At 50.9% G+C, this 13608-nt stretch overlaps 5 protein-coding genes across 5 annotated transcripts; 2 read left to right on the top strand and 3 right to left on the bottom strand.

Moving 5' to 3' along the window:
• Window positions 1-1536: 1536 nt before the first annotated feature.
• TRIVIDRAFT_79485 (uncharacterized protein) lies at window positions 1537-4905 on the top strand (the record flags this gene model as incomplete). Its single annotated transcript, XM_014105751.1, has 5 exons — window positions 1537-3659; window positions 3714-3817; window positions 3882-3958; window positions 4030-4233; window positions 4308-4905. The coding sequence occupies 5 exons, from the start codon at window positions 1537-1539 to the stop codon at window positions 4791-4793; spliced, it is 2994 nt and encodes a 997-aa protein (XP_013961226.1).
• Window positions 4906-4956: 51 nt separating this feature from the next.
• On the bottom strand, window positions 4957-6662 carry TRIVIDRAFT_215037 (uncharacterized protein; the record flags this gene model as incomplete). Its single annotated transcript, XM_014105750.1, has 4 exons — window positions 4957-5240; window positions 5313-6193; window positions 6449-6536; window positions 6593-6662. 2 exons carry the CDS (start codon window positions 6184-6186, stop codon window positions 5146-5148), a joined length of 969 nt encoding a protein of 322 aa, XP_013961225.1.
• Window positions 6663-6934: 272 nt separating this feature from the next.
• Window positions 6935-8086, bottom strand: TRIVIDRAFT_215036 (uncharacterized protein; the record flags this gene model as incomplete). Its single annotated transcript, XM_014105749.1, has 1 exon — window positions 6935-8086. One exon carries the CDS (start codon window positions 8025-8027, stop codon window positions 7254-7256), a length of 774 nt encoding a protein of 257 aa, XP_013961224.1.
• Window positions 8087-8689: 603 nt separating this feature from the next.
• On the bottom strand, window positions 8690-9312 carry TRIVIDRAFT_196887 (uncharacterized protein; the record flags this gene model as incomplete). The annotated part of the gene is made up of 2 exons (XM_014105748.1): window positions 8690-9115; window positions 9277-9312. 2 exons carry the CDS (start codon window positions 9310-9312, stop codon window positions 8690-8692), a joined length of 462 nt encoding a protein of 153 aa, XP_013961223.1.
• A 792-nt stretch (window positions 9313-10104) lies between these two features.
• Window positions 10105-11877, top strand: TRIVIDRAFT_33781 (uncharacterized protein; the record flags this gene model as incomplete). Its single annotated transcript, XM_014105747.1, has 1 exon — window positions 10105-11877. The coding sequence occupies one exon, from the start codon at window positions 10105-10107 to the stop codon at window positions 11875-11877; it is 1773 nt and encodes a 590-aa protein (XP_013961222.1).
• Window positions 11878-13608: the final 1731 nt, after the last annotated feature.

The following is a 13608-nucleotide window of genomic DNA, read 5'->3' as shown; positions in this document are numbered from 1 at the left end:
GGTGACAGATCTGCCCGGCAACGGAAGCGGCTCGACCGGGAGGAGCCGTCCAACTTCTCAAACCTCGAACTTGTATGGCTAGCAATTGACTGGTGCCAGCCGCGAGAAGCAAAACAGCCCTTGTGGAGGTTGGGATGGAGAAAAAGGGGACTTGAAAGTTTTTAGCTTTTCGAATTCGAGTCAAGTCAGCTCACTCACCCCCCGACCGCGGCTAGTTGTTTGGTCCAGGCAAGCCAAACCACCTTTGGGCGCAGCTCCTCATGTGCAAAGTAATCAGGCCAGAAACAAGTAAGCAACTCCTTTCCGCCCTTAGTCAGCGCGGGCTCGCTGCGACGGGCGTCGCAAACAGGACAGAGTCCTCCCGGAACGCCGATAAAGATAAAAGCCGGCCGACAACTCCCCCGCAATTTGAGCTGTTGGTTGAGCCCTGGTCGAGCCATTTATGCGCAACATTTCATTGACAGCCCATTGATCGGGGATCGTTCCGCAAGAGACCTTCGAGATGGTGGATTTTTGGTGTTTAGGGGGGTGTGAGATCAATCTCTACTTGTTCGAGCATGCAGCTGGGTGTGTGTGGTTGGTTGCATTGCTTATTTTCGTCTCATGTTGGCACGCCCCTCCTTTCGCCCAGCTGCCTCGGGTGAGGTTACCTGTACAGCCGCGGTCTCTGTCCGGAACGTGTCTTCTAGACTCGACTCTCGTTCTATGTCTTCCATTTAGCTATCGCTTGGCTGCTCGTCTCAGACAGCATCTCGAGCTCGTTGGCTCTCGTTTCTGACTGCATAGTGATCGGCGAACTTCTTAGCGGCTCCCTCGGCCAACTCATTTGCGACATAGTTGGCCGACATGATTCTTCCCCGATGCTACATTCTCTTCTGGCCTCTGCTGTAGGTGGTGTGACGGGTTCATAGGGCGCGTGGTGCCCATGATTAATATGGCTGTGTGTGGTGAGCCCGTAATGCTATTTCCATATATCCGCACAACAGGGCCAACGGTAGCCGGAATGTTTTAGCCTTGCCCCGGTCGGGGGCGCCGATTCAGTTCGCCGTGTTTCGAATCGTGACCTCGCTATGGATCATTGTGAGATGCAATCAAATCATATGCTGCTGTTATTACTATCTCGTAACGGCCATCTTGTCCCCCACAATCCGGCCATCTCCACTACCTAGGCGACGATGCACTGGGCTTGTCCGCGGGCGACTCCATCTCCAGACGTTGAGCGAAACTTCGCCGTTGTGCTTCTTGCTCCATTCTAAACTTGTCATCTCAAGGGAAAAAAAGTTGTACCGCACTAAATTGCAACCGGCCCCAAATTGCTCCCAGCATGAGCCCCTCACGCCGTCTTGTTCACTGTTGGTCTTTAGCTTGCAAAGAACCTTGAGATCATTTTCTCCTTCCCTTATTGAAAGCGTCCTTTTGGGGCATTTGAATTTCTGCAGAGAAAAGGAACAAGAATATTCAAATATTTGCCCTCCTCTCCCCCTTCGCTCTTTGATTTCTTGCACTCTCCTCGCCATTTGATTTCTTTTAGGCACCATGTCTCTATATCGCATCGGCGTCGATGTTGGCGGAACCAACACCGACGCCGCTATTCTGGACATCAAGGCTCTCGACCAACCTGGACGCGGTGTGCTGGCATCCCACAAGGCCACGACGACTCCTGACATCACAAGCGGCATAGAGGCTGCCATCAGGGAGGTGCTGACACGCTCAAAGGTTGAGAAGAGCCGCATCCTCAGCGTCACAATCGGAACGACACACTTTATCAACTCTCTTATCGAGGCCGATGCTAGGAGGCTGGATCGAGTCGCCGTTTTCCGATTGTGCGGCCCCTTTACGAAGCAGATCCCCCCCTTTTCTGATTTCCCACTCGGTCTTCGTGGCATTCTCGATGGAGGTGTTCACTACTTGGATGGAGGGTTGGAGATGGACGGGCGAGAAATTGCTCCTTTGAACCCAGACCAAATTCGTGAAGCCGTAAAATCAGTCGTTGCTGCTGGCATCGGTGCTATTGCTCTCGTTGGGGTCTTCTCACCGCTCGATCATCACGGCATCCATGAAGAGCAGTGCAGGCGCATCATCCTCGATGCTGCCCCTGAGCTACGCGTGGTTTGCTCCCACGACATTGGACCTACCGGCCTTCTCGAAAGAGAAAACGCCACTATTCTCAATGCCGCCATTCTCAGGACGGGCGAGAAGGTCAAGCGTGGTTTTAAGCGTGCCATGGACAGTTTGCGGTTGACTTGCCCTCTGTTCCTTTCCCAAAACGACGGTACTCTCATCGATGTCGAAACAGCCTCCAAGTACCCCATCAAGACGTTTGCCAGCGGCCCGACGAATAGCATGACCGGTGCTGCGTTTCTCGCCGGTCTTGACACCAAATCTGCGTCAGCTTCAAACGACAACCCCAACGATGCAGTCGAGCCCCAGATCCTCGTAGTTGATATTGGCGGCACCACAACCGATGTGTGCGCACTCCTGCCTTCCGGGTTTCCACGACAGGCCCCTGGATTCGTCGAAATTGGGGGTGTTCGAACAGCGTTTTCTATGCCAGAAGTTGTATCCATTGGTTTGGGAGGCGGAAGCAAAGTCGAGGTCGAAGAAGACGGGACAGTCCGCGTGGGTCCTGGCTCTGTTGGACACTTCATCAAGAAGCAGGCCAAAGTCTTTGGCGGTTCAACACTGACGGCAACGGATATCGTTGTTGCTCTCGGCAAGACTGATCTTGGGGATGCATCTCTCATCAAGGATGTGCCTGAAGAAACCATCAGTCTTGCTCGCATGGAGATCAAGAGGAAGCTAGAAAGAGTAATTGACCAGATGAAGGTGTCATCCGCCCCGGTCCATGTACTGCTCGTTGGTGGTGGTGCTCTCCTAGTGACGGAAGAGCTGGCAGGAGTTGATAAATGTATCCACCCAATTCATCAGGGAGCTGCTAACGCAGTCGGTGCTGCTATTGCTAAAGTCTCTGGCGAGGTCGACACTGTGGAAATCCTCGAAGGCAAGACGGAAAAGGACGTTCTTGATGCTGCTTGCGCGCGAGCCATGAACATGGCAATCGAGAAAGGGGCCTCTCCCGACGATGTGCGTATTGTTGAGATAAACAAGATGCCCCTGCAGTACATGTCCCAAACCACCATTAGAATCCAAGTCCGCGCAGTAGGCAAGCTGGCTATCCCTGACGAACCGACTCCGCCGCCTACTCCCCCAACTGGCGAAAACCCAGACTACAAGGAGGAGGAGGTCGAGGAAGAGAAGGTCAGTGTGCCGAATGCCCTGGAACCCACCACAAAGCCGTCGTTGTACGTAGACTTGGAGACGTACCGCCCTGATGTGCGAGATGGCGTCTGGTACGTTTCTGAAGTCGACCTAGAACTCATGTCCACGGGATGCGGCGTTCTCGGCACTGGTGGTGGTGGCCCTACTCATTACGAGTTTCTCAAGAGTTTGCATGCACTGCGGACTGGGGGCCAGGGTAAGATGAGGATTATCTCTCCTAAAGCGCTAAAAGATACCGACTCAGTTTGCTTTGGTTCGTGGTATGGCAGCCCGAGTGTAATCAATGAGCGATTATCCGGCGGCAACGAGATCCCCAGCGGCATCGAAGCGGCAGCAAGAATCGTAGGAAAGTCCATTGATGCACTGCTTCCGGATGAAATGTAAGTTGAAACAACGCTCGCCCAGTACACGAAATGCGGCTAACGAGCGATTAGCGGCGGTGGTAATGGACTATCATCTTTCCCTACAAGTGCTCACTTCGACGTTCCCATCGTGGACGGCGACGCAATGGGCCGAGCATATCCAACAATGTATCACGGTAAGTGGATTGGGAAACACTCCCCAGATATTGGCTTACAAATTACTAACTGAATCGATGGCAGTTACCTTTAGTGTATACGGTGTTTCGTTAGTCCCCTGCGTCCTCACAGATGCTCGTAACAATGTGAGCGTCGTCATGGTATGTTGACTACTTTTCTATAGGCTTCTTTTACGAGAGGTCTTTTTCACTGACTAACAATTGCCCGATAGAGCACTGATACACCTGAGAGGCTGGAGACAATACTGCGAACAACAGCCATCGAACTTGGATTAAGCTGCGCAGCTTGCTCTACTCCACTCTCTGGGTCGATTGTCAAACAGTACGGTATTCCGAATACTTTGTCTCAGACGTGGTACTTGGGCCGCGCTATTCACAAGGCAAGGAGGAGCAAGACGAGCTACATTGACGCCATTGTGAGTTGAAATTCCATGTTTCCCACAATCTTTTGCCATTTTTCGTTTCCCATTCGGCTAACAGAAAATAACAGTTCGCTGAGAGTGCTGGAAAGCTCCTCTTTAGCGGCAAAATTGTCGATGTACGCCGCCATCTCGGCGGAGGCTACACCATGGGCGCCGTCATCATTGCTCCCCTTGACGAAGCAGAACGCGATGCAACAGCCGTTAGCAAACAGCAGACGGCATCAACCAGTCGGCACATGACGATTCCGTTTCAAAACGAATATCTTTATGCCGCACTTACTGATTCCGAAGGATCCGAAGAGACGCAGGAGGTTGTGTGCACGGTCCCAGATCTCATTTCTATCCTGGGACAAGACGGTGAGGCAATCGGCTCACAGGATCTCCGATATGGATTACACGTTAATGTTATTGCGCTGCCCGCGCATCCTCTTTGGAAGAGTGAAAGGGGCATAAGAGTGGGCGGCCCAGAAGGATTTGGGTTCAAGATGCCGGTTGTCGAGGTGGACAGGGAGTTTACTCAAGCGAGGAGCGTAATTGATGAATTTTCGACATAGAGATGGGGTAAAGGGTTATAGGCATATACACGATGGGCCTTTGGCATTTACTGGCAGCCATGGTAGACGGAGGAAGAGGGGAGCATTGAGATACCACAGCGTTTTACGTCTGAACTAGCATGCTTGATACAATTAATGTTTTGTTTATGAAGGGACACAGGATCACGATGGGAATGAAATTGGTGGAGAGTTGTGAGTATAGCTGCAGTTTTGTATTCAGTCTGTTTGGCAGCTGATATTTTTTTTTTTCCATTTCAGGTTTTACTGCTTTCCATCAAATGAGCGACCAGCCATACAAGAACTAGTAGCAAATGAGTGACAAGATTGGTGGTTCAAGGCCACAAATTGACATTTAGATGGCATTCTCCTTGCGGCGAGTCTCAAAGATCTTGAGAGCCTCTTCCGCAGCCTTGACACCACTGAGGGCCATAGCACCAAAGGTAGGACCTATAAATCACCATGTTAGTCGAGATCTTCAACTGACTAGCACGTTATGAAAGAAGGGATCTATAAACATACCCATACGGTTGGCTCCGTCAATCTCGGAGAGCTCCATGCCTCCAACAATGAGACCAGGAACAACCTCACGAGTGTTCTTGACAATGGCGTCTTCAGCCCTGTTCATATCGAGGCCGCGCATGCCGCCCAGCTTTTCAATGCGGCCCATGCTGACAAGACGCTTGACGCAAAAGGCACCCATGGGGCCATCATGGCCGGTGGTGGAGATGACAAGGGGAGCGTTGATGGTGTTGGGGTCCATGCAGGACTGATCATCGTGATGCATCGAGACAAGTGTCCAGTTGGTCACAACGCCAGCAATGCGCACTCCCTCGGCAGAAGGGCGAGTGATGAGATCCTCGACACAAGTGGCGTTGAAGAGCTTGACGTTTGGCAGCTGCAGCACCTTGGCCATGATGGTCGAAGTGAAGAGCGCCGCGTGCTTGACGACAACATAGTTGCCCTCGTCCTCGTACGGGACGCCAATCTCGCGGAGGAAGGCATCAGCCGGCTTGCGCATCACCATGGCAGAGAAGAGCTGACCACCCAACCAGGCACCTCCACCGGGGGAGACAGAGGCCTCGATAATGGCGATCTTGAGGTCCGGGCGCTGGGTGCCGAGAACATACGCGGTGCTAAGACCGCAAGATCCGGCGCCGATGATGACAATGTCGGATTCGGCATAGCGGTCGAGGTCTTCGAAGTAGCGACGGGTCATGGCGCGCGAGACTTGGGACTCGCGGATAGGGGCAAAGGTGAACGAGTCCCATTGACCCTGCATCTCGGAGACGGTCTTGGCCAGAGGGCCCTGGTTTTGAGCAACGGCCAGCTTGGAGACAGGCGTCACAAGTTCAGCAGTGCGCTGAGTAGGAGAGACGGCGGCGGGAGGACTCATGATGGGCCTACGAGGGTTAGGAGCCTGGACAGGATAGTAAGGGGGACAAGCATGATCCTTTCGCTGGTATTATCCAGATCAAGTTCAGGGCCGTATATTCTCAGCCGCGCTCCTTCCTCGCATTCACCAGCCTCAGATGCTTCTCTCCATCTACGACTCTTGCAAGCAACTTCTTATAAGAGGCAGACAAAGAGAGTAGCATGAGAGGCTTGTTGGTGAATACAAGGAGAGAGCGGGCACCGGCTCATGCGATACACATTACCTGAAGAGACATGATCCCGTCTGGACGGACTACCACCGAAAGACGCCATGGCGACTGGACGAGGTGTACCGAATGGTTTAGTGGTTTCCTTGACCATGGTTAGATGCATGGGCAAATGCAATTGGGGTTGTGTCAATGACAAACTGTGAATTATATCACTGGATACTTTTTTTTCAATTCGGTATGTTATTCAATTGTTGAATCGATCACGTTTGTTGTGTTGTGAGGAAGAAAAAAAAGTCAAGTTCTGCGTCATTTTCAAACCCCCAATTTATATGCATTTTTTTACGCCTTGTCTCAAAGGAGGGGTAAATGACAGTTGATCGGCTCTCGATAGTATCATAGTGACGGCGATGTCGGCTCCTGTCACAACGTCAACCGGGCGGAAATGGCCCGGGGGTATCCGGGCTTGGCCGTATCGACCCGGTTTAGTGATGAGAGAATTTTTGTTATCGTGGGATCTTTGCTTGTATGGGGATTGATGCTGGAAGTGAGATGTGATATGAAATTTGTGGGTTGAGGGTTCGTGTTCTCTATTCTAGTTAATGCCCTAAACCTGAATGGACGGGATGATTGAAGGATTCAAGAGACGGGCGCTAGATGGGGAAAGCTTGTATCTGAGTATTCTGACAAAGTTGTTGAGCTCAGAGTCTGCAACAAGGATGATGCCGTTTTTGTTTAACTCTCACGGGTCAAACTTATTCTCGTTCCATAGTCCAGTCTTGAAGAATTGAATGTAGGATATTCAGTGCCTGTAATCAAACCTTCAACCGTCCACAAAGAAGCACAATGCATTCTCTCGGTTTCAGGCTTCAGCAACTTCCTGTATCGTCTTGATAAATTGCTGCGGATCGTGCCCAAATCTGCCCAGAAACAATCCATCCAACCCAGTCTTCAACTTCTCGTAAAGCCCTGGCCCGGCACTACCTCCATACAGGACTCTCGTTGTCCCTGTCCTCGACTTGACAGAGTCCAGATCTCGAATCCCAGCTACAACGTCGAGAATGTGCTTCTCTCCAGCAGGCTGACTTGCTCCAATTGCCCATACGGGTTCATATGCTAGGATAACCTCTGCTTCATCGGCCACAGAACTCATGATGGCGTCAACTTGCACGCGACACTCATCGACGGCAGCATGCACGTCGCCTTGCGTTCTCTCCCCTATGCACACCAGCGGTATCATGCCGTTGCGGCTCACCGCTGCGGTCTTCTTCGCAACCATAGCATCGTCTTCACCGAAAATTCTCCTTCGCTCCGCATGTCCAACTTCCACGAGCTTGACGCCTGCACTACTCAACACAGAGGGACTGACTTCGCCGGTAAATGCGCCCTGGTCTTCCCAGTGACAGTCTTGAGCGCCGGTCCAAATGGGAACCGGGCTTGATTCTAGCTGACCAATAGTGCTGGCGAGGGAGATGAAGTCGGGGATAATGAAGATGTCGATGTTGGATAAGAGCTCCTGAGGCACGGCTGCTAGCTTCGAAATGAAGCTATTCGTAAAGTCTCTGGTTCGCTGGAGAGAAAAATACATTTTGGTAGAGAGCCCGACAAGGCGGCGCCTAGGCGTCGGATTGGACATTGTAACAGCCTTGATGATTCACGAATCTCACTTTCAAAGTGAAGATGGTCAGATAAAGCAATATCTATCGACAATAACAACAATTGCAACAGAAGCAAACAAAGCCAAAGCTAAGCTCCAGAGACCCAAGCTATTCCCTCCACGCAGCCTCACCGAGCGGGTCAAGCAAAGCTTCCCCCGCGCACCGGCTCCGTTCCGCCCATTCCACTTCTGGGATGCCGGCAAGGCGGCTGCTATTTTGCATTCATCTCCGGTTGCGGATAAGCTTACGCCAGAATGAATTTATACGAGTATACGACTCGTACAGTTGCTCCCTCTTACAAGATCCCGATTCGCCCGAATAGGCTGGTCCCATGAACAGTTGGTCGGAAACACCAAAGCAGTTTCGTCCGTGAGACTGTCCTCATATCTCATTCTCATCCACTAGTACCTAGTTATACTCCGTATTTCCTAATGCCATGAGCCCCGTTAGTGCTCCATGCCTTTGCTGAAATAAGTTAATTTTTTCTAAGCTCGGATTGTCCCTGCATGTGCGTGCATTGCCACATCGAGTATTCCACCAATTTACTTTCTACCGAACCTGATGTCTCTTACACGCATCCGCCCCTTGCCCAACGCTAATGGAATGGAATCGGAATACGCAGTTTTATTATCTCTATATCTTACATTTCCAGCTGTCCAATCTCCTCCACCTTCTTAGCACTCGCGCTTGACGGATCAAACTCGTAGCCCAGCCACTCCGTCGCCAGCCTCCTTGCAACTTCCAGCCCGACAACCCGCTCCCCCATGCACAGCACCTGTGCGTTATTGCTCTTGACACTGCGCTCTACACTGAAGCTATCGTGTGCCGTAACCGCCCGGACACCCTTGACCTTGTTGGCCGAGATGGCGACGCCCAGGCCAGTACCGCAGATGAGCAGCGCGCGGTCGGCTTTGCCCTCGGCGACGAGGCGGGCAGCGGCGGCGGCTCGGAGAGGATAAGGTGTCTTGTCGGAGGTTTCGTCGGACCCTACGTCGATGACTTCGTCTACACGGGCGTCGCCTTCAAAGTCCTTTTTGATTGTGTTTTTGTAGCTGACGCCAGCGTCCTATATGGAGGTTACTTGGTATTAGTTTGTGATTTTGAGATTCTTCATGTAATCAAAGTATGATCATATTCACGACATAGATGATCGTAACAGTCTTTTCGGGAATGAAGTCTCCTTTTGCCTTGGTTCGAGTAATGATCGAGTAAAACAGGTTCACTTACATCGCAGCCCATGGCGATCCTCCATTTTGGTGCCATTGTGAATCGGCAATGAATTCAGAAAATGCAAATCAAGAGATTAAAACGATATGAATTCGGGGTTTTTAGAGTCGTAAATTCCAGCTATCTCAGAAGCCATCAAAGAAAAGAGCTTCGTGCATGTCTTTATGGCTTCAAGCGGGATCCGAGATTCGGTCAACTGACATTGCCTTTGTCCTTGCCCAACAACCCCACACCAACTAATCCGTCTCAAATCCGATTTTCCTATTCCATGAGAGTACATCTGAATTCATACAGTCTGATTTATTTGCGGGGTTCACAGCCTCTGAAGTTGAACAGCAGTGTTACCCCCGTTGCTAATATGTTCGGTATTTCCTAATTAGGAAATCCGATTGGGGTCAGACGGGGAGGCAAACGGGAAGCTTGAACACGCAGGGCCAACCCGATAGCCCTGGATTTCAGGGTCTACTTTGGTGGAGAAAAACGTAAAAATGCGGAGAAGATGTATTTTTATATCGTTGTTTTACAGGAGAGCCGATTGGTGTGGAGGCGGAGCACTTTCGGGGTAACATCAAATCATGGTTCTCGACCTCCTTGGCCACAATATGCTGGATGTGGGTGGTACAAGTCTTTGGGTGATATCACGATGATATGGAAGTCTTTTTTCGTCCATCCGCAGCCGAGGGGCTCCGATGTAGGAGTGCCGTGGTCCTCGTGGTCCTCGTGGTCCGCATTTTGCTTATATCCTCTGCATTTGCCCATGTCCTTGTTGTGTTCCAATCGCACGATATGTTCGATTACACCTTATAATTTTTTCACAAGGACTACACAATGTCAAATAGACATCTTTTCAACTCAGCCGACGGCCTCGTCAACAAGGCCTTAAGAGGAATCATCACTTACAACCCGTCTCTCAGCTTGGACGAAACTAACCGAGTTGTTTACGATACCACCTATGACAAGTCTAAGGTGGTTCTTATTAGTGGAGGTGGCTCCGGACACGAACCAGCATGGACTGGCTATGTAGGCAAGAACATGCTCACAGCTTCTGTCCAAGGAGATATCTTTGCCAGTCCCAGCACGAAGCAAATCGTTGCAGCAGTTGATGCTGTTCCCAGTGACAAGGGCACCATTCTGGTCATCACAAACTACACTGGTGACTGCTTACATTTTGGACTCGCCAACGAGAAGGCCAATGCCAAAGGCCATAACTGCCGGACCATCATTTGCGGTGATGATGTTTCCGTAGGCAAAAACGGAAGCATGGTTGGCCGCAGAGGCTTGGCTGGTCAGATTGGTGTTCTCAAGGTTATGGGTGGTGCTGCTGGCGCTGGAGGTTCTCTTGATGAAGTATACGACCTTGGAGTGGCATTCTCACAACAGATTGTTTCTATTGCCGCAACTCTAGATCACTGCCACGTTCCAGGCCGCACTGAGCACGGCATGCTACAAGAGAACGAAGTTGAACTCGGCACAGGCCCTCACAATGAACCCGGCCACAAGAAGCTATCTCCTGCGCCATCAGCGTCTGAACTCGTTAGACAGATCCTACAGAACTGCCTAGACGAAAAAGACCCTGAGCGCGGCTACGTGAACTTTGGCCCTGGAGATGAAGTCATGTTGCTCGTCAGCAATTTTGGTGGCATGTCACATTTGGAGATGGGCGCACTGGTGGACGAGATCCTGGAACAGCTAGCAAAGAATTGGAAGATGGAACCCGTACGGATATGTGCCGGCTTTCTCGAAACATCTCTCAACGCCCCTGCGTTTTCCGTATCCGTCATTAACGTAACTGCCGCGGCAAAGAATTGCAGCTACTCTGCTGAACAAATCAAGTCTTTCTTCGATGTCAGGACGACTACGTTTTGGGAATCTATGGCCGGATCCCAGGCTCAACGACGTACTCGACAGCAACAGCTTGTTCAGCCACCAAAGGAAGAGATCAAGACAGTTGATGAGAGGAGAGATTTGGCGATTAATCCTGATCTTCTTGAAAGTATGCTTCGAAACGCTTGCGAAGCTCTTATCAAGGCTGAGCCTGACCTCACCAAGTGGGATACCGTTATGGGTGATGGAGACTGTGGAGAGACGCTCAAGACTGGTGCTACGTCTCTTCTAACAGCGCTTGACTCCGGGTTAGCCAAGGCTGGATCAGTCGTCAAGGTTCTCCTAGAGCTCGAAGACATCGTGGAAAGCAAGATGGGCGGCACCTTGGGCGGCATCCTGGGCATCTTTTTCGTCTCCTTGCGCGCAGCCGTCGAGAAGAACATCGGACTGGCCCAGAACCCAGTCGCTCTGTGGGGCACTGCTCTTGGAACTGCCCTCGAAAACCTCCGGCGATACACTCCCGCCAAGGTTGGGGATCGCACCGTCATGGATACTCTCATCCCCTTTGCTGCAGTCATGGGCGAGTCTGGCTTTGACAACGGCGTCAAGGCGGCCGAGGATGGGGCAGACGCAACGAAGACGATGAAGCCTAGGTTGGGCAGAGCAACTTATGTTGGCGTGTCGAGCGAGAACAAGGAGCTGCCCCCCGATCCGGGTGCTTGGGGAGCTATGGTGGCCATTCGCGGCTTGCAGGAAGGATTAGTTGTAGCTAGTTAGGTAGATTGATAAGGAAGAAGTCGATGGCAAGTGTTTTTGGATGAGAAGACTGTTGTACAAAAAGCGATGAATCAAATTAATGAATACAATATATAAATACTATCGAGCTATGGTGACGATATATTCCTAGTAACATATTCAAGCGATGCAACAATGCTATTGGTCTCGGCGATTTGTTGCTGTTGCAAATGGATACAGGATGAAGTCGACTACTCAACAAGGCAATATGGGTTGGAATAATAAATATTGCCATGAATAAGCTATATCGTTACATGTAAACTCCCGCAGACTATATACTCTTAAGCTTTATAACATAGATGACTTAAAAACAATGGCATCTACTTAGATATGTATAAGAACACGAGAGGCCCTTTACGAATTACCATATATCATTCACCCTCTAGCGATGTTAATCATCACCAGCAGTTGCATATTTCCTGAGCAGACGCATTATCTAACAAAACCTGCGACTATACCTCAATGCCAATGCCATTTACAAGGCGACACTCATTGGTCACGTCAAAAGTTGCTCCCAAGACTCACCAGGCGCCGCTTACATGCTACTTTGCATATTCGAATCTTGGCTCCGTGGCTATTGAATGAACCAAGTCAAGCCACGTAGCACAACAAATCACACAAAGAACGCCACCAAGATTCATGGCCGAGTCTTGACTCAATTCACGCCTCTTATCTCCCGAAAGGGGTGATACAGTCAAATACCCCCATGGCTTTCGCCATGGCCGAGGCCCATTAACATTATTAGCATGTAACATGAATCCTCTGTGGTCAGCGGTAAACGAAAATGAGTATGGAGTTGCCGTTGCTCCTTGGCCAAACGCCCTACATGCATCGCCCTGCCTCTGCCTGACGTGGCATGGCTCTGGGCGATGCTTCTTACGAGTGCCTTTCGGAACCTTGTTTACACGTACTCTCCATATCAGCAAGCATCCAGTTCTAGATCGGGCTTTACCCAGGTGCGCTTGAGGCGGAAAGAGCCCTAGGAACTTTGGAAAAGTTCCCGAGCTGAAGTAGCGAGGCTCCTTTTCAGCTGTACAGAGCAAGACGTCACCTACAAGCATGGGGAGTTCCCTTCCTTTTTTCGGGCTTCATTCGCGGGCAACCGAAATCCAATCACCACCTCAAGCATCCTTGCCGACTTAGAACGAGATACGGGGTGCTCCATATTTCATCTCTCGGATACTTTTTCCCCCTTCCTATAGGAAGAGATGGATGGCGTCGGAAAGATCCAACTAGGAGGTTTTAGCGGCGCCGATGCTTATTGCGGAGGAAATAACTGTGCAGGCCGCCTTTCGCTTATCCCGTCATCCCTCACATTGCGAGAGCATCAGAGTAGTAAGGCGAAAAGCTTGACGCGAAAAGGCCCGTAGGCTAGGACTGGAAATCACTAAACTAGAGCAGTTAGTTAATGCAATTTCATGATGACCACTCGCCCCCTTGGCGGCGGCCGACGTTGTACAAGCATTCCTGCTAGTACAGTATCCTATCCGTCCAGTCCCTTGTCGGTATGGGTACACGCGAAATGGTTCGTCGATACAGCATGTATGTGATTGTTGCCTGCCGTCAAGAATCCTCCGGGCCTCACGGAGGTCTCCGGATCGCATTCACCGCCAGACGTTCTTCACAGCATGCAAGATTGCCCCGGCTGTCTCTCATCCATCAAGCCGCGGCAAAAGGGCGAGACAGAAAGAGAACCAAAGAGACCAAAAGGCT

The sequence above is a fragment of the Trichoderma virens genome (genome assembly GCF_000170995.1).
Source record: "Trichoderma virens Gv29-8 chromosome Unknown TRIVIscaffold_1, whole genome shotgun sequence".
Lineage (NCBI taxonomy): Eukaryota > Fungi > Ascomycota > Sordariomycetes > Hypocreales > Hypocreaceae > Trichoderma > Trichoderma virens.
The sequence above is the reverse complement of the archived record's forward strand: the minus strand, read 5'-3'. Positions and strand labels throughout refer to the sequence as shown.